Source organism: Saccostrea echinata, unplaced genomic scaffold (genome assembly GCF_033153115.1).
Source record: "Saccostrea echinata isolate AGI-Se365-2 ecotype Australia unplaced genomic scaffold, CSIRO_AGI_Sech_v1 ptg000010l, whole genome shotgun sequence".
Classification (NCBI taxonomy): Eukaryota; Metazoa; Mollusca; class Bivalvia; order Ostreida; family Ostreidae; genus Saccostrea; species Saccostrea echinata.
Genome location: NW_026889759.1, coordinates 11,437,021 through 11,463,770, shown reverse-complemented (window position 1 = coordinate 11,463,770; position 26,750 = coordinate 11,437,021). Strand labels below are relative to the sequence as shown.

General features: G+C 35.9%; 2 protein-coding genes across 2 annotated transcripts; both read right to left on the bottom strand.

Moving 5' to 3' along the window:
• On the bottom strand, nucleotides 1–1,111 carry LOC133184550 (uncharacterized). The gene is made up of 2 exons (XM_061319638.1): nucleotides 1,065–1,111; nucleotides 1–886 (listed from the first exon to the last, which is right to left on the bottom strand). Exons 1-2 carry the CDS (start codon nucleotides 1,109–1,111, stop codon nucleotides 1–3), a joined length of 933 nt encoding a protein of 310 aa, XP_061175622.1.
• Nucleotides 1,112–23,685: 22,574 nt separating this feature from the next.
• Nucleotides 23,686–24,867, bottom strand: LOC133184399 (G patch domain and ankyrin repeat-containing protein 1 homolog). Its single transcript, XM_061319458.1, has one exon. The coding sequence runs from the start codon at nucleotides 24,858–24,860 to the stop codon at nucleotides 23,835–23,837; it is 1,026 nt and encodes a 341-aa protein (XP_061175442.1). The 5' UTR covers nucleotides 24,861–24,867; the 3' UTR covers nucleotides 23,686–23,834.
• Nucleotides 24,868–26,750: the final 1,883 nt, after the last annotated feature.

Below are 26,750 nucleotides of genomic sequence, written 5' to 3'. Positions count from 1 at the left end.
TCACACGGTCACAGTACCCCTTTGCCCCCTTATTTTCTCGACATTGTAAGTTGGTCCGTTTTCATCGTCTACGCTATCGTTTTCAGCGTCTGACTGATCATCAGCTTCGCTTCCTGACTCATCTGCTTGTGACGACTCATCACCACTGGAACTCAACTCTTCATCTTTATCCGGGAGGGGATCTAATCTGTTTGTGGGGCGGATTTCAGGATCATGAAAAGGTTTCAGATCATCCGCATGTGCTGCAGATTTTAGCTCTGTGTTATCAGCACAATTCCTAAGTTTGTAGGTGTTGTTGTGATTGTCCTCAATTATGTAGAACGGACCAATCCACTTATTACAAAGTTTAGGGGTTAGGCCAACTTGCTTCTTCTTCGACCTCAGCCATACTTTTTCATGTATTCTGAATTCTGGCGGAGTTGCCCGCTTGTCGTGCTGAGTCTTGTATTTTTCCTGAGCTTCCTCAATATTTCTGGTAGCTAGTTCCCTGGCTTTCTTGAGTTCCTTATGTATGCTGTCAACATACTCTTTTGCATTCTGACCTACGATTTCTGCTGGATTTAGGGAAGTGTCTAATGGCGTCTTACATTCTCGGCCGAACAAAAGATAATAGGGACTGTAGTGAGTTGATTCCGTAGCAATTGTTGTATTCATGGCAAATGTGATTGGAGCTAATAATTTTGGCCAGTTTGTCTGCTCTGCATCTATGTACGTCCTGAGTTTGTTTAAGATGGAACTATTTGCTCTTTCAACAGCTGCATTCGTTTGAGGTCTGTAGCTGGATGTTTTTAATTTTGTAATTTCAAAGATTTTGCACAACTCTGTCAAAACCTTTGACATGAACTGCTGACCTCGATCTGTAAGAATGGAGTCCGGACTTCCAAATCTACAAATAAAATTTCTGAAGAATGCATCTGCAACTGTTATGGCTGAAATTTCTTTCAGGGGATATGCCTCTGTCCATTTTTGCACAGTCCACGCCGACTCACAGATCGTGTAGAAAACGCCAAGTTTTGGATCGTAATAAAAATTATTAAACGAAGTACCGACTTGTGCATTTCTACCGGTCATATTTGGTGGAGAATCCGGGTAACTCTGGGCAGAAGGACATAATTGACATAATTGATATAATTGAATAATAATTTACATGTTAACTCATTTACAGGTGGCATCAAATGTCTTGCGGTCAAGGTCTATAATTATGTTATTATTAGCACTATATCAAAGAAAATAATTGCCACTCAAAATCTGTTCATTTCACACGGTCACACTACGTTGTATTCTCTCCATCATCATGATTATAGCGCTACTAAAATAATAATACAAAAACTGAAATGAAGCAAATAAAAAAACAAAGGAAATTGTATATGAATGACAAAATTACAAGAAGACTTATAATTTTGAGCCCCATTACATATTGGAATATTGACCATTAAAAATAAATTAAAAAGAAACAGTGTTAGAAAAAAGAAGTAATATAAATTAGGAGAAGAGGATAATTGAAAATAGTGTAATAAAAAGAATAATATGAATTATTTGGGTAGTAAAAACTATGTGGAAAGAATAGCCTTGCTTGGTATTATCAAACATTTTCGACTAATTCAAGTTCATCCTGGTGAAGTCATTCAGTTTGTTAATACTATCAGGGCGGAATGACTTTAACCTTATGCATCCAGAATTTTCCTTTGTTTTTCCTCTGAAGATCGGTCAATTTTGAGTTATGGTCAATAACTACTAGTTTCATGTCCTCCCATTTGTGACTTTTCAGGTTCTTACTACCATGTCCTCGGGCGCCTATAGGCAGCCAATGGAGGTTCCTTAAAGACTCTGTCATTTTTTTTATTGGAGTGAAGAGTTGACAGGTTCTTTTTACAGTTTTAAGAATAACTCTGAGGTTCTTAAGAACAGGATTGAGTGCCATTGACTTGAAGGTAATTTTTTTCCTTTTAACATGAAACATTAACACATTACACTTAAGAACATTGGCAAGGGATTCAGTAGGAGTTTGTATAATTCTACTGTCCCAGGCCTCGATATCTTCATCGTACGGAAGATGTGACGTCCATAGTCACGAGAAGGGTATGATCTGCAAGACCAGTCGAGGGTGTCTTGTTTATATAGTCCATGGTGTCCTTGAGATAGGATGGCAAATTTAACAAGAAATCTCCATTTGCTGCCTATAGGCGCTCGATGGACATTGTATTAAGAACCAGATAGGCAACCCATTACCCAATGAGGGTTTAAAACTCGCTCTGATATAAGAAGCACAGCACTGACACAGACAGCTTTAGCAACCCCGAATACAGAATACTAGGGAATTTGCCCTGTCGAACTGACAATTCATTTATCTCATCAGCTGTAAGGTTTGTTCCAAACAGTATGCTGGGGAAATGCGAGATCTCCGCAGGAAAATCAATAATCACGTTCGACCATTAAGACCAAGATGTCAATGAGCCAGTTGGGGACCAGATCAACCTGGAAGGTCACGAATTAGAGGACATTACAGTAGTGGTTATTAGTCCCCTACCGGTGAAACCGGGGGGGGGCTATAGGTTTCCTCTGAGTCTGTCCGTCCGTCTGTCTGTCTGTCTGTCCCTCTGTCTGTCTGTCAGTCTGTCCCACTTGGTTTTCCGCATATTTTTCCTAAATGCTTGCAGATATTGAGCTGATTTTTGGTATGTGAGTGTATCTTGATGAGTCACAGATCAAGTTTGCATTTCGTTCCGCTTCACTGATTTTTGACGGAATTACGGCCTTTTCAATTTTTAAGGGTTTTCCGCAATTTTCTTCTAAACGCTTGTAGATATTGAGCTGAATTTTGGTATGTGGCTTTACATTGATTAGTTATAGATCAAGTTTGCATTTCGTCCCGCTTCATCAATTTTTGACGGAATTATGGCATTTTCAATTCTTAACGGGAACCAGTTTACACTTGCCGGTAGGGGACTAGTATTGCTAATGCAATACTCTCAGAATGCTTGTTAACTATAACTCAAAATGGACCGACGCTCAAAGAAAAAAGATTGACAATACCAAGGAAGACTATAAACAAAGTTTTTACTAGTAATTTTAATATTAATGCGTATTATTATTTTTGTTACACTATTTTTAGGTCACCTGAGTCACACAGGTGACCTATTGCTGTCCTATTTCGTCCGTCGCCGTGCGTTAACATTTGAACATTTCATCTTCTTTTCTGCAACCGCTGAACCAATTTCAACCAATTTGGCTTGAAACATCTATGACTGAAAGGGAACATAAATTATGAATTTCATGCCCCCCCCCCCCCCCGGCCTTAGGGGTGGGACCAAAACCATCAAAATGAGTGCCATCTATAAAATCTTCTTTACTACTGGACATCAAGCAGTCAAACTGTTGACTTGATTGTAATAAGCATAAAGCCCTCTACCGAAATTGTGAAATTCATGTCCCCAGCACGGGTTCTGGTATTAGGGTGAGGCTCCATAGGTAAAAAATAGTGAAAATGCATCAATTATTTTTAAAAAAATCTTTTCCCCCGGCATATAAAGCAGATAAACTATATGTATGGTTATGATGATCAAGGATGCCTCTTCTAAAACTGTGAAATTTGTGGCCCCAGGGTCAGGGGGTCTGTGGGAAGGGGGAGAGGGCTCTATAGATTATATAGTGAAAGTGCACTATTTCTTTGGAAATCTTCTTTTCTGCCCATCGTTATTAAGGAAACATACAAAGTGCATTGTTATGATGAGCAAGAGTGCCTCTTCCGAACTTGTAAATATCTTTACCCCTGGGTCAGGGGCTCTGGTATTGGGGTGAGGCTATATTGAATCTTTAGTGAAAATGGATTATTCTTTTGAAAAAAAAATCTTTTCCCCCTGCATATAAAGCAGATAAACTATATGTATGGTTATGATGATCAAGGATGCCTCTTCTAAAACTGTGAAATTTGTTGCCCCAGGGTCAGGGGGTCTGTGGGAAGGGGGAGAGGGCTCTACAGATTATATAGTGAAAGTGCACTATTTCTTTGGAAATTTCTTTTCTGCCCATCTTTATTAAGGAAACATACAAAGTGCATTGTTATGATGAGCAAGAGTGCCTTTTCCGAACTTGTAAATATCTTTGCCCCTGGGTCAGGGGCTCTGGTATTAGGGTGAGGCTATATTGAATCTATAGTGAAAATGGATTATTCTTTTGAAAATCTTATTCTCTGCTCCTCTGCATCTAGGAGGCAGAGTATATAAAGTTGAAATAAGCAAGGGTGTTTTTACCAGAATTGAAATTCTGTACTCTTTGGTCAATTTATTAATTTCTAATGAAAGAAGTTATTCCCCTTTGCTATTCCCCTTTGATAAATAATGTAATTTTAGAGGTCATTTGAATAACATTATACAAGAATTTTTTACAATATTTAATACAGAACGTACTTTCATAGTGTTCAATGGTCAGGTAGACTCTTACAGATATATGAATTTGGATATAAATATCACATCTTTGTACATAAAATAATCTTCAAAGACTATTATAAGAGAGTCTAATGTGAGGGGAATGATCAATGATAAATTGGTACAGGCAAATAAATAGAAAAACTTTGTTTTTTTTCTGAGTAATAAATTAATATTTTGCTGATCACGGATCATTCTATTTCTCTTGCTTTTGGGCAACATAGCTTCCTTTATCAGCTTATTTTGTTTTAATCTATGGATCGTTACATTATACTCATGTGACAGTTAAGGCATTTGGGCCTCTTGTTAATTATCTTCTATTTACTGTTGTTACTTCTATTTTTAACACTCTTTCTCTCTCATTAATACTGTTATTCGATAACATTTCAAATAATATTTCAAAATTTAAAAATAATGGGGCTTAAAATTATTAGTCGCCCGCGTGGTGCAGTGGTTAGAGCATTTGCTCTAGAGTCGCGAAGATAGGAGTTGATCCTTACGTCGCGGATTCGATTCCCACTGCGGGACGTGGAGACCGGTCCTTCAGATGATACCGTATAAACGGAGGTCCCGTGTCGCAGAAGGTGCTGGCACGAAAAAGATCCCTCACTGATCAATGCCTCTCAGTGCCAAGTATAGGTATTAAATTTGCAGCCAACCATTATTATTATTTAGTAGTAGACCTATAGCAGTATATTGGAGAGAATGACATTGTACGGTTTACCCCTCCGTAATAATAATTAATTTGATCGTTTATGACACTTGTGTAAATCACAGGAGACCAGACCGGACGTGACTCGCGGTTGTCCGGATTCATTTCATATTGATTACTTTTCATATCGAAATTCAATATGTAAAACTGTAAAGAAATGGGGTTTACTAGCGTAGTTGTAGTGCTAGATATTTTAGTTTTCATCCGTTTTGTTATCTTGGGACTTTTTAACCTCTTCTATGTCATGAGAAAGGGACAGGGCGTCCCAAATAGTATTCGACAATTTTAACTGTTCGTGTCGACGGTCGTTTTAGTGTTTTTCTCCTTTTTTTAGCTCACCTGAGCCGAAGGCTCAAGTGAGCTTTTCTGATCGAAATTTGTCCGTTGTCTGTCGTCGTTGTTGTCGTCGTTGTCGTAAACTTTTCACATTTTCATCTTCTTCTCCAGAACTACTGGGCCAATTTCAACCAAACTTGGCAGAGAGTATCCCTGGGGGAAGGGAATTCAAGTTTGTTCAAATAAAGGGCCACACCCTCTTTCAACGGGAGATAATAAAGAATTAGTGAAAAATTAATATCATCTTTTAAAAATCTTCTTCTAAAGAACCACAGGGCCAGAAAAGATGAAACTCATGTGGAAGCATCCTCAGGTAGTGTAGATTCAAGTTTGTTCAAATCATGACCCCCGGGGGTAGGGCGGGGCCACAATAGAGGATTAAAGTTTTACATAGAAATATATAGGAAAAACATTTAAAAATCTTCTTCTCAAGAAAAGCAAAGCCATGATGAGTCAAATTTATATGGAAGCATCCTCAGGTAGTGTAGATTCAAGTTTGTTCAAATCATGGCCCCCGGGGGTAGGGTGGGGCCACCTTGGAGGATCAAAGTTTTACATAGAAATATAAAGGAATGATCTTTAAAAATTTTCTTCTAAAGAACAGCCATGATGAGTCATATTTATATGGAAGCATCCTTAGGTAGTGTAGATTCAATTTTGTTGAAATCATGACCCCCTGGGGTAGGGCAGGGCCACAATGGAGGGTCAAAGTTTTACATAGAAATATATAGGAAAAACCTTTAAAAATCTTCTTCTCGAGAAAAGCAAAGCCATGATGAGCTATATTTATATGGAAGCATCCTCAGGTAGTGTAGATTCAAATTTGTTCAAATCATGACCCCCAGGGGATAGGGCGGGGCCACAATGGAGGATCAAAGTTTTACATAGAAATATATAGGAAAATTTTTTTTTTAAAAATCTTTTTCTCAGGAACAGCAAAGCCCTGAATGGTAATATTTATATGGAAGCATCCTCAGGTAGTGTGGATTCAAATTTATTCAAATCATGATCCCCGGGGGTAAGGTTTGGCCACTATGGAGGATAGAAGTTTTACATAGAAATATTATATATAGGAAAAATTTTAAAAAATCTTTTTCTCAGGAACAGCAAAGCCCTGATTGATCATATTTATGTGGAAGCATCCTCAGATAGTGTAGATTCTATTTTGTTCAAATCATGACCCCCGGGAGTAGGGTGAAGCCACAATGGAGGATCAAATTCTTAAATAGAACTATATAGGAAAATATCTACTTCTGAAGAACTGCAATAAATAGAAATATATAGGAAAATATCTACTTCTGAAGAACTGCAAAGCCATTATTAGCCATTTTGATATGGAAGCATCCTCAGGTAGTGTAGATTCAAGTTTGTTGAAATGATGACCTCAGGGGATAGGGTCGGGCCACAATGGAGGATAGAAAATTTTACATAGGAACATATAGAAAAATATCTCCTTCTCAAGAAATGAAAATCGTGTTTAGTCATTTTGATATGATAGCATCCTCAGGTAGTGTAAATTCAATTTTGTTCAAATAATGACCCAAGGAGGTAGGATGGGGCCCAATGGAGGGTAGAAAGTTTTACATAAGAACATATAGAAAAAATATTCCTTCTCAAGAACAGAAAAGCTATGTTTAGTCATATTGATATTGAAGCATCCTCAGGTAGTGTAGATTCAAGTTTGTTTAAATGATGACCCCTGGGATAGGGAGGAGCCACAATGGGGATCAAATTTTTACACAAGAATATATGGGGAAAAAATTTTAAAATCTTCTCAAGTACAACAAAGCCATTTGTTATATTGACATGGAAGCATCATCAGGTAGTTTAAAATTCAAGCCCCCCCCCCCTCCGGTAACCTTTTCAATACTGTACTGATTTGTGCTTTTGCCTAGCCAATGTGCTCAGGTGAGCGATGTGGCCCATGGGCCTCTTGTATAAATTTCCATCAGTGACCTTTTATCTATTAAGTAAATCCGACTCAAGGTCATGTTTAGAGGGCTGAGATTCTGGAATATGAAAGATTGAAATGTGTTCGGGAGTATGTTTTTACAAGTACGTACATGTATGATTCAGAGTCACAAAGTCAGTATTTATTTGAAAAATGAATTGTGCCAAGAAGTCTGATCAGCCGATAAAATTTATTCAATTCCTTGTTAGGTAACCTGAGTCACTTACGTGACATATTGCTGTCAGTTGTGCGTAGGTCGTAAACTTTTAATGTGTTCTATTTCTTTGCGACGACTCCATCAATTTTTACCGATTTCGTTTACGGCATCTATGGATAAATGAAGTTCAGTGTAGAAAAGGGGGGATTACACATGTTGAAGGAACTTAATTCTTCTCACTTAATATTAAACTTTTTTTAAAAAATAGGGAAAATTTCACGGAAACGACTCACTTCTCGGTCTTTCACAGCGCCTTCCTATCACCATTTAAAACAAGAAGTTCACGGACTACAACGTTTCCCCTGAGTCACCACTGACCATTCTGTTTTTTTAAAACATTTATTCACATGAAAAAGTTCTTTCCAATATTGTGGCCCTCACGTAGAAGGTCATGACATAACCTTACTTGAATCAGCATATCCTGAGGATGCTTCAATATCAATATGAATGTGACTAATATGGCTTTCCTGTTCTACAGAAGTTATACACTAGGTAAAACTGATCCCTACTTTTAGCATGACTCTAACCCCATGATCTGTTATCCAAAGATAAAAAATGGAATCCACACAACTCTGAAATGTTTCCATGTGAATGCGATTTAATGCGGTCCAGATATTTTTTTTCAAAAGAATAAAAGAATATTCTAAATTTCCTTTTAAAATATCGATCCACTATTGTGGTCCCACCCTGCCCCCCCCCGGGGGGGGGGCATGATTTGAACAACTTGAATCTGCACTATGCTTACAAGATACAAAATAATATCATTAATCATGGTCCTGCTGTTTTTTTTGATATGATAATTTAAAAAATCCTGTATATTCTAATGCTTAACTTAGTGAGGCCCACCCTACCCCCCAGGGACTAAATTTAAACAAATTTGAATCTGCACTTCTTGGGGATATAATTCAGTATCTTAGCATTCGATTTACTTGCAAATCTGTTGCAATGAAGAATGGTTTTATAAAGCTCAGTGAACATAATTTTAGTGCAGCTTAAAATAATCCACATCAAATGCCGAAAAGAGAAAATCATCAAGGGCAAACTTTAAAATAATGTTTGATTGCCCTCTCCCGACCCAAGATGAAAAATTTGGGTCGGTAGGTAGGTGGGAAAATTTTTTTCACAGAAAATTTTCAAATCAATGGTGAATTTTCAAAATCTATTTCCAGAATGCATAGAAAATAATAATAGTTTCCCGGAGGTTAAAAAAGTTTTGAGTCGGGCCACTTTGAGCCAGTCTGTCGGGAGAGGGCAACCAAACAAATTTTTAAAGATGGCCTAGAGGTGACCTACATGTAGTTACATATGAACCCATTATTTTCGTGGCGAATATGTTCTTACATGTACCATAAACTCTTTAATGCTATTGTGTTGCATGGTACGATACCTTCTTCTTGGAAGCGGGTTTTCTTTGTGCCGCTTTATAATAGAGGGGAAAATACAAAACTTTTTGCAATAGCTACAGACCAGTTACTTTTTGTCATACTTTTTAAAACTATTATTCATCCCCGTATTTCTGAACATTTTTTACGTTATAAGTCATTCCCAAATCTCCAACAGTAAGGTTTTCAACAGAAGCTAGGTTGTTTGATAGTGTCTTTCAACTAAAATGAAACCATTTTACATAATTTTGAACACTAACAATGTTATGCTGGGTTTTTTTATAGTACCAAACCATTTGATACTTTAATGAGACATGCTGTCTTATTGAAACTGTATAAACTTGGTGTAACAGAAAAACATTGGACATTACTAAATGACTGTCATGTTGATACATCAAGTGCTATTATGATTAATCAATCTCAGTCCAAGTAGATTCCTGTCCAACAGGACGCCAGGCAAGGTGCTAGCCTTTCTACATTGTTGTATCTTGTTTACATTTGATGTTTGTTTGTTTAATGTCCATTCGAAAATTTTTCATTTGTATCCACTTGCCGGTGGAGGGCTGCAAATATAGACCTGTACTCAACACTTCCCGCCTTTGAGCAGTTAGGGATTTTTTTTGTGTCAGCACCTACTGCGACACGGGACCTTGATTTATACGGTTTCATCCGAAGGACCAGTCTCCACGTCCCGCATTGAGATTTGAACCCGCGACGTAAGGATCATCTCCTTACTCTGCGGCTCTAGAGCAAACGCTCTAACCACTGCGCCACGAGGGCGATTGGATTTATACTCTCGAAAAAGCATCCATTAAGTCTTGTATTCTTAATATTTCTAGCGACTGTCCTCCGCTGCCAGATGATCTAGCATGCATAGGATTTTCACCTGAACACTTCATACAAGTATTCAATGAATTAGCAATTGACGTTCAATGCCTAAAAACCTTGCATTTTGAGATTTCGAGCAAATAAATATGAAAATAGACCTTGTATGGTACATGGGAAATAACATTCAATGTCTGAACAAGTTCAATCTTACAGATACTAGTAATCTCTGCATGCCGAAAGAGGAAAAGCTCGTTTTTCGCTCTTAATGATATGGATTTTAGTACTAGAACCTGTTAACACACTACAAATCAGTTGTATTACCATCGGTACTTTTTGGCTGTTAATTATGGAATGACATGTCCTCAAATGTCTTAAATCGCTTGAATGTTTTCCAAAATTAATGGTCAAAAATGCCCACAGAACAAGGTCCGACATTTGTAAAAACCTTTTTTAAGTCACGAATCATCCGGATGAGACCTTAAAAACCGAGGTCCCGTGTCACGGTAGGCGTTGGCACGGTAAAGAACCCTCACTGCTCAATGGCCCTAGGTGCCGAGTATAGGTCTAATTTTAAAGCCCTTCACCGGTGTATGGTGACGTTTCTATATGAGTGAAAAATTCTAGAATGGGGCGTAAAACAACATACAATCAATCCTAATATGACTGCTTTCAAACTTTTAGGGAATCGCTCATAAACAGCTAGGTTTTATTCCATATTATAGGGGCGTTCAATAAATAATGCTAAAGGTCATCAAAAAATAACAAAAGTGATCCCTTAGTGCCGCTCTGCTCTGCAGGCGACACAAAAAGGACGACGAGCAGTTTCTTTATAATTATAATCCCTCAAAGTATTCACTTTTGACCTTTACACATGTCTTGTCTCTGTATCCATGATCTGAAAACCTCAGCATACTCTTTTTGGGGTTAGCTAAAAAACTGATTTTTAGCACTCCCCAGAATAGATCTAGTATTGTAACATCTTCCTTCGTTTTTTTTTTCTTGAGTTTATGGAAAAAATATGTCACAATGACTTAAACCTAGCTTTGTAAACGTCATATTTTAACCATATGTCGTGCTCTTGCCGTGTGACCTATGGTGCATCAATGGTGGGAGGTTACAAAAACCAACAACGTATACCAAAGTGTATTCATTTACTCATGTATTGTTGCATATTTGATCTTGTCAACATGTTCAATGTATCATAAAAAGCCATCACAAAGTAACAGTCTTTATTGCAGTGAAATCTTAACTCCATTACTTGCAGATGAGTGTCCTAATAACTCGATTGTTCTGTTTACCATCGAGCCGACATTTATACAAATAATCACCATTATGGATGGGAGGAGATGCAAACTTACCAGATATTAACTGGAAAAATGACACAATTACTGGTAACGAATATCCAAAGGATTAATGAGCATTGCATTGTCATAAGGTTAGACACGGGACTCGACTTTCCAACTAGAAACGAGGTAACTTCAGTTTTTCTAACAAACCGTCCTAACCTGGTCCACAGGTCTGTAGGGATACCAGGTATAAGTGACCATGATACCATTGCATACGTGGAGACCCTCAGTAAAGCTACATCACCAGAAACTGGCACGCAGGAAGATCTTTATCTGGAAGAATGTAGATAAACCTCCGCACACCTATGAGTCATTTTGCTGAGGAATTCTATACAAAACACTCAGAAACTATAGATGTAAACATCCTATGGAACATTTTCACCTGTATTACCTTAATGGAGAAACAAAATTCACTAGTGAAAGGTTTAATCAAATATGGATTAACAAGACAGTGAAAAAAAATATCAAAAAAGAAAAAGCGATGTTACAACAAAGCTCAGAGAAGTGGAAAACAACAAGATTGAGACAGCTTTAAGAAAATTAAGGAAAAAATCCAGAGGATATGTAGAGAAACATATAACTCTTACATCTCTAATATGCTCAGTGAAGACAACAGTAGCAATTTGAAAAGGTTCTGGGGATTCATCAAGAGAAATTGAAACATCCGGAATGGCTTCGTTACATAAAAAGGGGGGTACTTTATAGTGACAACACAACTAAAGCCATTTAAGCCAATATACTGAATGAACAGTTTACTTCAGTATTCAAGAAGTCATCACCAACTTACCTGAGAAACCCAACAGTCCTTACTCACCTGTTCCAGACATCACAGTCCTCCACGCCGGAAAGGAGACAGAGAAAAGGCTTCAAATTACAGACCAGTCTCTTTCACATCTATTTGTTGCAAATTAATGGAACATATATTACATAGCAATATCATCACACGCATTGAGGCAAATGGAATATTATCGGACTACCAACATGGATTTTGCAAACGAAGATCTTGTGAATCCCAGCTCATCATAATACTCCAGGAGCTAGCCGATAGATTGAATAGTGGAGACCAGATGGATTGTGTTTTTCTCGATTTTTCAAAAGTTTTCGACAAGGTGCCCCATCGACGACTCCTCGGCAATTGTTATTTCTATGGTATCAGAGGTAGCACATTGGAGTGGATCGTCAGCTTTCTGAATGGTCACACTCATAAGGTCATCCTAGAAGGGAAGATATCAAGAACAGCAGATGTAACATCAGGGGTACCACAGGGAACGCTGTTGAGTCCGCTTCTCTTTCTAATATACATCAATGACCTACCTGAGAAAGATCAGTAAAGAAGAAGATACCGATCGCATCCAACAAGACCTTGACAGACTACAGTCATGGGAAGATAAATGGTTAATGTCATTCAACCCAGTTAAGTGTGAAGTGCTGCGTGTGACCAACAAAAGGAAATCTATGATCAGAAACTACACCAGCCATGGAAAGAAATTAGCCACAGTAAAGTCTACAAAATATCTAGGCCTAAAAATATGCAGCAACTTGGCATGAAATCAGCATATTGGAAGAGTTACGAAGAAAGTAAATAACATCAATGCTTTTCTCAGGCGCAACATTAGCACATGCCCTAGCACCATCAAGGTGCAGTGCTACACCACCTTAGTAAGATCGATAGTGGAGTATGCCTCTATCAAATGGGACCCAGTAACACAGAAAAATATCTATGAATTGGAAATGGTACAAAGGAGAGCAGCACACTTCGTTACTGGAAATTATAGAACAGCCAGCAGTATAACTAGGATGCTCGAAGATCTACAATGACCAACGCTACAAGAGCGCAGACAGAAAGCAAAGGTCACCATGCTTTACGGTATTATTCATCATCTTGTTGCAATACCATCACAAACCTACCATGTACCCAGCAGAGCCAATTTAACAACACGTGGGCATGACATCAGGTTTCTACTCCCTTACTCAAGGATTCAGGATCATCAACAGTCCTTCTTTCCATCGGCTATATGACTATACGGAACAACTTATCATCTACTGCTATCAACGCCTCTAGTTTGGAGGGATTCAGAGACAGCATCAAATCCATTACAATGACCTTAAACCATCAGTTTTAATTGTACATAGTGCCAGAAAGCTTTTTATGAACTGTAAATAGATTGATGGAGAGTTGTTTCCCATAGTCATTCGCGACAATACACCAAAAGGTGGAATGCGAATTAAAGGAAGAAGAAGAATACAACAACTACTTTGATTTTCACTTGTGTGCTGAACTATATGTGCCCGGGGCCCTCTACAATATGCCACGTATATTTATTTTTTTATCCAGTTAAGTTTTGGGTCCTTTTTTCATAAATTTGTAAACATAAAAAAATAGTTTTCAAGATTTAAAATTGTATATAATTGTATTTTAAGAAAAGGATCAACAATAGAAAAAAATAACGCTAATATAACGTATTATATATGTAATAATGTCGCGCTAATGTTGTCTACAACGTGTATTGGAATGGGGCAAACATAGACAAAAATCAGATTTTTAGCTGTATTCAACATGGTATGTCATATTAAACATTTGACACAGACATTCATAAAAAAAAACTGACAAGTGAAAATGAGCATGTTGACGTATGCAAGTGTGTTGAAGAAACCGATACAATTAAGAAATAAATAATAAGTTTAAAAACTTCAATGGGAATTGAAGTGGGTCGGTCACGTGATCAAATCCTGTGAAGGCCGAAGGCCTTCTCAGAAGATTTGATCACGTACCGACCCACTTCAATTCCCATTGAAGTTTTTAAACTTGTTATTTATTACTTATATATACATTTGAGACGGACAATCGAATGTAATCGAATATAAATATTGCACTAACTGTACGTCGTAGATTTTGACAAATCACGCTAGTTGTAAATCGGCTTGAAAAGCGGTTACGCTTCAAATTCATCTGGCAAAGGATTCTGTTTTGAAGGGAATATTCTGTGAAAGGCTACTTGTGATCAATTATAGTGAGCATATTGGTGTCTGGGAATTTTTGTATTCATGAGAATCGATGTTTAAAAAACACCAGAAACACGTCCGATGTTTGATAATAAAAAGTTGGAGGAATTTCGGTCGGAAAGGGATCACTGGCGGATTTAAGGGGGGCGTGGGGGGCGCACGCCCCCCCCCCCCTAAAATTTTCAAAGTATGACATGACTAATATTAATAATGCCATACTTTGGTTTTATAATTAATGGTCAATTAAAAAATGGTAATTTTCTTTAATGACCAAGTATCGGTTTTCTTAAAAATCAAGTCTAAAAACCTTGCATTCCCTAGGCTATGATATCTCATAATTATTCAAACCGGAAAACGTCGAGCCGATTTCGATTGAAGGGTAGACTGCACTTGTCAATTTCCTATCATGATGCAAGGAAAAATACTGGAATATATAAAGGCTGGTCGAAGGTAAATAAATGAATTTAAAATCAGACGGTCTACGTTACAAACCCGTCCACTGATTGATGTATTTATTTATCAAATGGTGTAACTATGCAGTAATTTACTTACATAGATACAAGACTTTTTTTCATTACACACGTCTCATATTCTTTCCATATAAATGGAATTTAACGTCAGGATATAGGTTAGGATGGTGTAACTTCGACCACCTGCTTAATTTCGACCGTTCATAAACACCTTAAAATAATTTGTTTATAACCCATTATAGTGTACACTCATCTACTTTATGCAGAAAGAAAATGCATTTTTCATATACAAATCAATGTCGATAATAATAGGCAAAATTTATTTCTTCACTAGAAAATTACATCCAAGAAGAAACCTTATCGCCCGAAAAATTAAAGTTGAGTATTTTTAAACCATTGCGGGGAATTATCAGTTTATCACCTCTGAAAATATCTTGTATATATAGAAAGACACAGTGGATATTCCTGGCATGAAATTTATCAACTATGTTTAATTTTACAACTTAAATTCATACCTTTTTAATTTATAGTATTTAGTTTTTACAAATAAAATGCAAATCAGTTGAACAGAAATCGGCCGAAGTAACCCATGCATGAACACGGCGTCAACGGGTAACTCAGTTCGACCAATGAAAATGACGCATTGCTATTTGTTACCAGAAAAAAAATCATGACCACCGTCCGTATGAAAAAATTATTAGGATAAGTATTATGTACAAGAATACTTCGTAGAAACTAGTTCTTTAACAGTGAAAAAATCATCTGTTCTATTTACATGCGGTTTAGATGCCTGCGCATATGTATACATTTGTGGCATGCCTTGACAAATCGGTAAATCAGTTCTAGGCACCTGGTGCACTTATTGTCTTCAAATTAGGTACATTTTGAAAATTACTGTTTTTTGTCAGCATTTTTTCACAATCTTTTATGTTTTACAAAAGAATAATTTAAATTAATATATATATTTTTAAATTAGAGATGACATGAATAATTTCGTTTATATTTGCACATCGATCAAAAATACCCTGTGTGCGCGGTAGAAGTTACCCAACACACATATCTTGTAAATCGAAGTCGAACACATTTATTTTATATCATGGCCAATAATACATATAATACAATATAATCTGAACAATAAAAGGTATTCACCACCAGCCCTCTTAAGTGACAATGCACTTTGAAAAACATTCTGATTTTTGTGACTTCTTGTATATCTAGGAAAATGCTATTTTTAAAATCTGATCTTGTTTGTTCGTTGTATTTTGGGGTTTGTATGTGTGTGTGTGTGTTTTTTTTTTAAAAGTGAAATATCATAGTGTACATAACTAATCAATACCACTATTTTTGTGCCTGGTTTTACTCTTAAAATTCACGAAAACCCAGGAGGTTCCGGGGGCTTCGCCCCCTGGGCCCCCACCAGGGCTTTGCCCTGGACCCACTGGGGGCCTTAAGGCGGCCCCCAGACCCCTTGCCTGAACAAAGTTATCCACGCCCCCCCCCCCTAATCACAAATCCTGTATCCGCCCATGGGGATGGATGGAGACACTTGTCCGGACCAGATAACTTGAAATCAAGTACAAACTTTGATCAAAAACATAAAATCTACGATTTCAGTAAGGCATATTTATAAATTTATGATGTTGACACTGGCGACAGCTTACATTGTTAAAGACAACGTCACAACGATCTCGATGATGGAGGTGTGCCTACCGAACTTCCAAAGTGCATGTTTGTCAGCTGTTTGTGGCGTAATTGCATTACATTGATATTTTTCAACAGATTTTCAAATTTATTGTGAGTGAAGTTTAATGAAAAAAAAATTATAGCATTCAGAGGTCTGCGAGAAAAATAAGGGTAAACGTTGAGGCTATGCAGCTCAGACATGAAACTTATAACACGTAGTTTTCTATTCTCTATGTAAAATCGATCAAGAACTGTATTAAATACTCGTTTACATTGTAAATAAAATTATTATTATTTTACTTGCGTATTTTGTACATTTTTATGCATGAAAAACATGCTATATTGCTTAGTGGAGTAAGTCTTTTTATGTAGATATTACTGCGCTGTGTGATTAGGTCACGTAATGACCTATGACCTTCGAAAAACTTCATACAGGTATGAAGATATTTGCTCTCTGCATGTTTATATAATAGAGAGATACCACAAATGTATATATTAGTGCATGAAGGAAAAGATGTTTTGTGATTTTACATATTATATGCTAAATATAATAGATTATATAATTGTTATGTGTTTTTGGTGCATTATTTGATTGTAGATTTTCAAGATGCGAAAAATAACGTCATAATTGCATTCGTTAACGAACAGCGCGGAGTTTCACGAAGTTGACGGGTTTAGGGGTAGTGACGGGGTTAAAGGGTAAGGCATATACATGTATTATACGTGTAGTATTTTGATTGGCGAAAAGATAATTTTTTGATTTTCAGAAATGAATAATACATTTTAGTATGTAGAAACCTTACTTTTGTATGTACGGTTATTATAGCGAGCGAATTACAAGTGTAAGCTTCATGGTACAACTTCGATTCTCTTGCAATTAAATTTTGTAATGACGTATTGATTCTACATTTCTGTCTCGGCTTACTGTAATTTAATGCCAGATAAACTCATTTTATTCTCTTATCGTTGTTTTCTCCTAATTGACCAAAGTAAGCATTGTAAAGTTATAAAGTCAATAAGCTGGATGATCAGTTAGGTGATTTCTAATTCCTGAGTGGTGATGAAGTTAGTACGAAATATGGGACACAGATGACAGTAGGAAGTTTTCTATAATCAGGAGTAAGGTTTTAATTATTACCCCTATCTTTAAGCGGAAGGGAGACGCTAATGGCAGTGTAGGGGTATCACGGGTCCGGATTCCCTTCTAAACTAAGTGACATGTATTTGAAGCTCTCTTTACCAATTACCTTTAGTACATGTGACCTATGCAGGAACGAAAAGTTTAAGTTGGGGCTCAGTATTACATTTAATGATATAAATAAAGATGTATTAAATTAGTAAACTTCGCCTTACTTGGAAAGTAGGGATGTCAATTTTGTCCATAATTCATATTCGAATATTCAATGAAAGTATTCGAATATATTCGAATATTCGATAAAATAAATAAATCTGTTTTATTTTAAATATGCATCATCCTACTCTCATAAAAGGTTTAGCGCAGGTATACTTATATTGGAAGTAAAATTGTATGGAGACATTTGTAGGTGAATAATGAGAAATCCCATTTGATATTTGTCAATGTTTGAAATAAATAATTGATTTAAATGTAGAAAAGTATAATTTAAACAAATGAAACATGTATTCATAGTTGCTCCAACTGTGGAACCAGTCGTTTTACAAAAGGCAAGATAGTCGTAACGGTATACTGTTCAGATTTCAATACGTGTAATAAATTACAATAATCTGCCTAATAAGAGATATGATTATAATCTTTGATACAATGTAAACAAATATTTCCATAGACAATTTTCCTAGGTAATTAACTAATTTCCCGATAATGAATATAAAATTCAGGATTATGTACAACCCGATATATTCAAGTAATTTACACATTTATTTAAGGAATAACTGTCTTATTTTTTGGATTCATGATGTGATCAATCGAGTGGCTTGCGTGATAATTTGCATAAACGCCGAAGGCGTTTATGCATAAAATTATCACGCAAGCCAATCGATTGATCATCGTCATGAATCCAAAAAATCTGACAGTTATTCCTTATATTTACATGCTCCTGATTCTGCAAATTCCCGTGCTAATAGCCCTGCTTCTGTCTCTATTTGTCCCGCCCCGCACGTGATTTTTTTTTAACCGCGCCTATCGATGAACCAGTAGATTTATGTAGAAATAAAGTATTTTTACAATTTGTAATTTTATCTCGGACAAAGACATTGGAAATGTAAATATTCTGAAATTAAACCCTTTACAATATTAATTACAGATTAATTCTATCGGACATTGATTCAATGATCAATTAATTTTATTTTGATAAGTATACTCTTTACGCCTTTTAGACATTCTTAGATTTCATTTTTGTCCTCGATTCTAGATCCGATCGTATCTAACTAATAAAAACTATGAAAGTACGTTTTGTATTATACATAAAGCATTTTTGTATACAATTCTTTAACACCTTACTCATACATGTAATTTAGTAAATCTATAAGAAAGTAGTGAAAGAAATCAGACGATCGAAATTGATCGCTATTAAATTAAACAGGGATAATTCCAGCAATGTTTTAATCAAAATTTATTAATCACAGTACTTCTTTTTATGAAATCTGAAAAACACCGAATATTCGAATCTTAAATTCATATTCGAATATCAACTCATCGAATGAATATTCGAATGTTCGAATATTCGTTGCCATCCCTATTGGAAAGTGTATAGTGTAGCGAACAGTATGTAGGGAACTTATACTGCCTCGCTAGTAAGCTAGCTTTTCTAGTGATGCGGTAGAGTCTCCTTCTATTTCAGGCACGCGTCGACCCTTTATGACGTCACTGAGAAATTACGTCAAACGTTTATGAAGCGAGGAACCCGTGTTTATACGGATTTATTTACATTTGCAAATATTTTTCTTAGATGAACCTATTGAAGAGGAAATATGTTCAATTCTGTATGAACTTATTAGGGGGTCAGAGGTCATGGCGTGACCGAATCACACAGCGAGACGATATCTTGTCTACATATTTCTGTCACAGTGACACTGTTTCGGAACTTCTGAGCCGTTAAAGCGATAAAAAAAAGATAAAATTATTGAAACATATATTTTTTTTCGTTCAACAAATGATCATTATATCTTTCTTCGGTGTGAAGAATGTTTCTAATTAGCCTAAAATCACGCTTACCTTTTTAACCCGAAATTCCTTTGAAGGTATTTAAACTGAAGACGATACCACCGCTTTTGACTTCATATATAAAGAACTCATACAATATATAATAGTAAGATTATTCTCAGTAGCGATCATTGTTTTTTCATTACGAACAGATATTTCCTGAACTGGACGGCTTAACATTCATGTAAATATTCAAATGTTGGAGCGAGGCGAACTCTTAAGACCAAACAGCTTCTAGGTCATTGCGCGTCACAACATAGCAATACGGCGGGCCGTTTGTGTAATAAATGCAGTTCTACTCAGAATATTCGTTTCAAATGTAAATAAAAGTAATAAACAACAATGTTAAAAAGTTCACTGGGAAATGAACTTGGTTGGTACGTGATCAAATCTTCTGAGAAGCCCTTCGGGCTTCACAGGATTTGATCACGTGACCAACCAAGTTCATTTCCCAGAGAACTTTTTAACATTGTTGTTTATTTCTTAAATAGATATGCGTTGCTTTTAATAGTGTTATGTAAACGAAAACATTTGAAAATGTAAATATATATATATATATATATATATATATATATATATATATATATATATATATATATATATATAACCGCATTATTTTTTAATATTATGTCTCTCTTCGACACGAAGACGCAATATTCTATTTGTAAAAATTGTATGAATTAGATATCTCATAGGCCTATAGATCGCTTTAATCCGACTGACCAAACTGGTGGTATTAAAAAAATTATACCCTTTCTTTTAAATTTGTCAGTCGAATAAAAGCAATCAAAAGTCTTTGGGATATTTGCGACACATACAGTTCTGAAACTATTGGTTAGAATAGATTCAAACTTTTAAAAAAAATGTTGTGTTATGACCTTGCTTGGGAAGCGTTATATTTTCAATTACATGTCATGATAACAAAGTTCCCATGGCAAGGAGATTCATATTCTTTCGGTACTATTAAACTATGTCAAAGTTTATAACTCTGTAACCTTGATCAATTTAATTGGATTCAAAATTTGGTACTCTGTTGCCTATATTGAGTTGATCTTGACTCATGGTCATGTTTTGAGGGACGCATGAGCTTCCAGAATATGTTAGATTGAAACGTGTTCAGAAGTATATTGTAATAGTACGCATTATGATTCAGAGTCACATTGAAAGTCAGTATTTATTTGAAAAAATAATCTTAACATGAATTCTGATCTATTCAATCCCTTGTTAGATAACCTGAGTCACTTACGTGACATATTGTTATCCGTTTTCGTCCCTCGTTGTGCGTAGGTCGTAAACTTTTAACATTTTTTACTTCTTCACAACTATCCAATCAATTTTAACCGAATTCGTTTACAGCATCTATGGATAAATGAAGTTCAGTGAAGAAAAGAACAATTATACATTCTGAATGAATTTAATCCTTTCCAGTTAACATTCTGAAGGAACTTAATCCCTTTGATTTCGAAAAAAAAAGTTACCACAGAGTCTGACACATGTTTCAAATTCTACTAAAAAAAACGTTAATGGCAACCTTATAATAAAACTTCATGATAAATATGTTGACTTCAACTTTTCTATTGTCAGCTTCCCTTATTTATGTAGCAATATACCCTTATCACCTATAAATGGAGTTTATGTCTCCCATTGATTTGATACGCAAGAGCATGCAAACGAACAATTTCTTAATCGAGGCAAGCTATTGCCAAACTGGTTGATGAAACAGGGATATCAACAATCTCATTTAAAGTCAACATTTCGCAAATTTTTTGGTCGAGACAATGACTTTGTCAGCAAATACAATCTATCATTAAGTACAATGCTGTATTGCGTTTTTCATTAAAATTGTTAGACCATTATTTAAACAGTGAATGTCTACAGTGGGTGTTACCGCTCGACACGACAGGGGATGTTTACTTTTCCATGACACCTGATCCCACCTCTGATGTTTTAGAGGTTTGTGTTTGCTCTGCTTCCAATTTTGTTTTGTTTCAATGGACTTTTGAACTTGATTATGGTTCATTATCTCAATATTTCATTCCGGTTAACATTTCAAAGGAACTTAATTCTTTCTGGTTATTATTATGAAGGAACTTAATCCTTTCCAATTCACATTAAGTTTATTTAACTAATGGGGAAATGTCTCACCTCTTGGTCACCCACAGCGCTTTCCTACTGCCAATTAATATTGAGTCAAAGAAACTCTGTTAAGACAATTTCAGGATTATTTACTTGGGAAGTTACCTCTCTTCACAGACAGTTGGTCCCCCCTTAAAAAAATAATTGTTTATGTAAACTATTGTTGGTTTCATTTTTTCATATATTGTATTTTTGTAAAAGAAAAGATGTGAAATATATATTACAATACGGCATATGAAATATAATATTTCCAGTATGTGGTCACAACTTGGAGCATAAACATGTTAAAGCTATAGAGTAAATTTTTTCTTCATTTGTATGGCAGAAGAAATATATAAAATGATAGATAATGGCAATTAAATGTGAGGAAAATTAATTTTGTTTGAATCATGGCCTCATGAATAAGGTGGGGACATAATTTGGCATTAATTTTTTTTTCATTTGAATATAAAGGGATGCAAATCTCTGAAAAATCTTAAGATTAGCATGGTAATGGTGTCTCACATGAGCATTGTGGCCCATGGGCCTCTTGTTTTATAATTTATATTTTACTTTTGTAGAAGACTAACCACTGATAACACTCATATACCAGTATATAGTTTGTCTGGTAGAGGTCCATGGGTAAAGAGGACAATTTTTGGAAATTGCATGCATTTTGATGGTTTGTCCCACTTCTAAGGTGCCAGGTGGCTGGGAACATAACATTCATGATTTCTGTTTTCCATTATCCATAGATATATGTGCCACAGTTTAAATTTGGTTTACTCATTTCAGTGAGGAAGTTTACATATTCAAAAGTTTTTGGGTAACATATGGGTATGGGAACTGGTAATAGCATTAGGTTACCTGAGTCACCCGGTGACCTAAAATTTGTACATACATGTGGTAAACACATCAACATGTTTGAGTGAATAAGAATACAGTATCCTTAATTAATTTCTATGCCCCCGTATCGAAGATTCGGGGGTATATAATTTTTGTCCTGTCCGTCCGTCTGTCTGTTTGTCTGCAAAAACTTATATATTGCTCATAACTTTTTATAGGTTGAAGCTATGGCTTTCATATTTCACATGTATATTCCTTGTGACAAGACCTTTCTTTGGGTACCATCATATTTGACCTTTTGACCTTGGAGTTTGACCCAGTTTTACAAAATTTTTCCCAACTTTAACCTTGGCCTTAACTTTTGAACGGTTGGTGCTAGGGCTTTAATACTTGTGTAATCCTTGTGACAAGACCTTCCTTTGGATACCAACAACTTTGACCTTGATCTTGGAGTTTGACCTACTTTTGAAAAAAACTTTAACCTTGGCCATTTCTTTTGAACAGTTGCTTCTAGGGCTTTCATACTTCATATAGTCGCCCACGTGGCGCAGTGGTTAGAGCGTCTGCTCTAGAGTCGCGAAGTAAGGAGTTGATCCTTACGTCGCGGGTTCGAATCCCACTGTGGGACGTGGAAACTGGTCCTTCGGATGAGACCATATAAACCGAGGTCCCGTGTCGTAGTAGGTGCAGGCACAAAAAAGATCCCTCACTGCTCAATGGCCGTAAGTGCCGAGTATAGGACAAAACTTACAGCTCTCCACCGGCTAGTGGTGGCGTCTCCATATGAATGAAAAATTCTCGAGAGGGACGTTAAACAACATACAATCAATCAATCATACTTCATATATGCAATCCTTGTGACAAGACCTTACTTTGGATACCAACAACTTTGACCCTTTGACCGTAGCATTGGGGTTTGACCTACTTTTGAAAAACTTTAACCTTTTCCATATCTTTTCAATGGTTGCTGCTAGGGCTTTCATATTTCACAGGTATATTCCTCGGTACAAGACCTTACTTATGGTACCATCATATTTGATTTGCATTTGAGAAAGTTTAACCTTCACTATAAGTTGCCATAAAGGGGCATATTTTCACAAACACATCTTGTTTTAGGTTATTATTGTCAAAAAATGTGCAGTAGATGAATGTCAACCCCCCCCCCCCCCCCCCAAAAAAAAAAAAGAAAACACATTCAAAGATCAATAAAACTTTAAAAACAAGCTGCTATAATTTTTTCATCATCTTTGGAATTTCTTAATGCTATCTTTAAAAAATAATTCAATTATCATTATTCAAATTACAATATACATATACTATGTAGTTATCATGAAATGAAAGTCTCAGAAAAAATCATTCATTTCTTCTCTCAGATTTCTCTCCCACCATTGGGATTTACTCTCCTCCTTCTTTTTTTGCTGTTTGTTAATTGTAGATGATCTTAATTTTCTTTCTTTGAGTTTTCCAACTGCATTCTTGTCATGAGGCCCAAAATGTGTAACTTTAGCTTTCTTTTTAGTGGTCCTTTCGGATTCCCCACCTAAACAATATCTGTCTCGTTTTAGTATTGTTTTCACGGGATATCGTTGCCCTTGTCCTCTTGATCCTAATCCTTTCTCCCCATCCCATCCATTCTTTAACATTAACTGAAAACCTATGTTGCCTGGGGGAATAAGAAAACTGTCTGGTTTTGGCTTTAGCTGTCTGTTGAATAGATGCACAGTAGATGTTTCATGGTTCTCCCCTCCAATTTGGTGAATAGTTTCATTACACACATCACAGAAAAACTCCACGACTTCTGCTTCTTGTTTCTCTATCTGTTTAGCTCTCACAATGCTACTGTCAAATGTTGATATAAAATTGGCCAGACTTTCATGACCAGTTCTTCTAGCAATGACCACTGCATCCCTTCTCTTTCTATCCACCACATATCTGTTTATACCCTTCTTGAGAAGATATGTAACTACCTGTCTATTTCCACTATGACTTGCACACATTAAAGCCGTCCATCCATAAGAATCTATGCAATCAATCTCTATTCCCTGTTTTAAACACTTCTTTACAATTTTTATATCACCATTCTGAGCTGCTTTCAAGAAATCACTTTCTTTTACTGTTAAAGCAGATGCTGAGGAGGTTTTGGGAACATTGTTCAGCAGTCTGTCATTGTAATGTTTTGCGTGACTCTGAGCATGTGGTATACCTTGATGTAATATACTTCCATCCTTACTGTGCGATTCGTTAACCAAATCTTCATAAAACTGCCTTGCCTCTGAACCAGTGATGTCAGAAGATGTTTTCTGTGACTGTCCTGTTGAATTGCTCTCTTTCTCTGTACTCTCGGGGACAAAGAGAACCATCTTTGCCATGTCCAACCTGTAAAAATGATTTTTCAAATAACTACCTATCCTCTGCCCCTTTTAAATGCAATGTTTACCATAAATATATTTTTATCAATATGGTTTTATGTGTCTCTGATCAATATCATTTCTGTTTTATTCTAGAAAATGTATTAACATTTATAGCGAGCGCAGGGAGCGGTGCAAAGCACCACTCGTCACTGCGAGCTCTAACGACAACGCCTGGGCGAAGAGAAAATTCGGACTACTGCACATTCATTCAAATTGAATAGATTTTTTTCTGCAGTAATTCTGGACCCACAATGCATCGCTTCTTGTTCTCGTTGCTAACTTCGTTCACGCGGTTAGATATAAATGAATGATCATGTAGCCATAGTACCTTCTGTACCCTGGTTACATTCAGAATCCAGATAATATAATAATAAAAGTAGAATTCGTATTATTAAGTAACCTCTGTACCCACTGTAACCAGGTCACGTTAACAGTCCTTCAGAAATTTTCTACTTTCATTTTTCAATGGTTTTATACTGTAACCTTTTTGTAACCTTATTGCTAAAGGATAAATAGGGGATGTACCCTAGGGTACAAAAGTATGACCTCAAAACACAGTACCAATTTCTTGCCATATATGCGCGCGGTAACAACAACTAAAATTTCAGACAAAATAAACTCACCTTAATTTAATGGATATTGCATACAGATAGTAGATTAAACCTTCTTTGTTAAAATCATTGCACTTTTTTAAACTTTGTTTATGGAAATGCAGCTAACATACGTCATGTGACGTCAGAGTCTAGACGTTCCAAATCTCTCGTGCGGTTTGAAGAGGCGGATCTTAATGAATGAAGTGAACAATGCGCTCGGCCTAACGGTCGCACCGTCAACATATTACACAGATCAGTCTGATTGGTTCCAATAACCGATTATCTACATGTACATGTATTGTGCCAAATTAATGCAGGGTTTATGTATACATGTAGGTACTTCTAATTTCCAGTGGTGCTTCACTGAAGTTGTTTTACTGGGACTGATGGGATCACAAACAAGAAACCGTTGACGTTGATACATTTGTATTACCAAAATCATGAAGATGAAATCTTATCAGTGTTTATCCCTTCCTCAGATCACAAAGGCGAGAATGTGATTTAAATCTAATTTGCTACCAAACAAACCTTTCGAGGGTCTTTTATTGCGAAGCACTGGGCTGACGTCAATATAGATAGAATGTTCTATCGTTAAAATGATATTGTCCTACGGACCCGGTTTGTGGTGAGGGCCTGTCCCGAGACACAGTTAGAATATTCTAACTAACGTCAATAAAACGCTTTTCATGAAACGCTACAATAACCTTGATGAATGAAACTATAAAATATTTTTGAAAACGAAGAACAAAGAAAATCCGTAAAATCTCAAAATTTAATATTAAATTAAATTAAAGATTATATATTTTTATTGAAGGTCAATGTTCATGTATTTATAAAACGGTTCATCATCAGTCATGATATTCTAGTTCGATTTATTTTTATCCCTACTTTCTTTACCAAGATTTTTTTTTATTAGATTTTATCAGGGACCTATACCCTGATTTTATCAAATTTTAAAAATTCAGATATTTATTTTTGACATTTAAAGAAATCAAAATAGGTATGTTAAATGAGATGCATTTTAAAAATAACGTAAAGAAAATATGTCAAAAAATTAATATTTATAAAAATGATTTAAGTTAGGCCTAACGTTACATTGATTTCAACATCATCATTTGAATATTGAAATTTTAAAAATATTTCTTCCACTATATACTGTAAACAATCATTTAAATGATCAAATATCTGAGATGTGTTTACCCTTTCTTTATTTTGACCATTTTCGTTAATTAGGATGACTTCTGTACTGTTGCTA

Coding starts and splice junctions, on each gene's coding strand:
- LOC133184550 (XM_061319638.1), bottom strand. CDS start 1,111: ATGTCCTTCTGCCCAGAGTTACCCGGATTCTCCACCAAATATGACCG. Junction 887..1,064: donor TTCTCCACCAAATATGACCG/GTAGAAATGCAC, acceptor TTTTATTTGTAG/ATTTGGAAGTCCGGACTCCA.
- LOC133184399 (XM_061319458.1), bottom strand. CDS start 24,860: ATGGCAAAGATGGTTCTCTTTGTCCCCGAGAGTACAGAGAAAGAGAGC.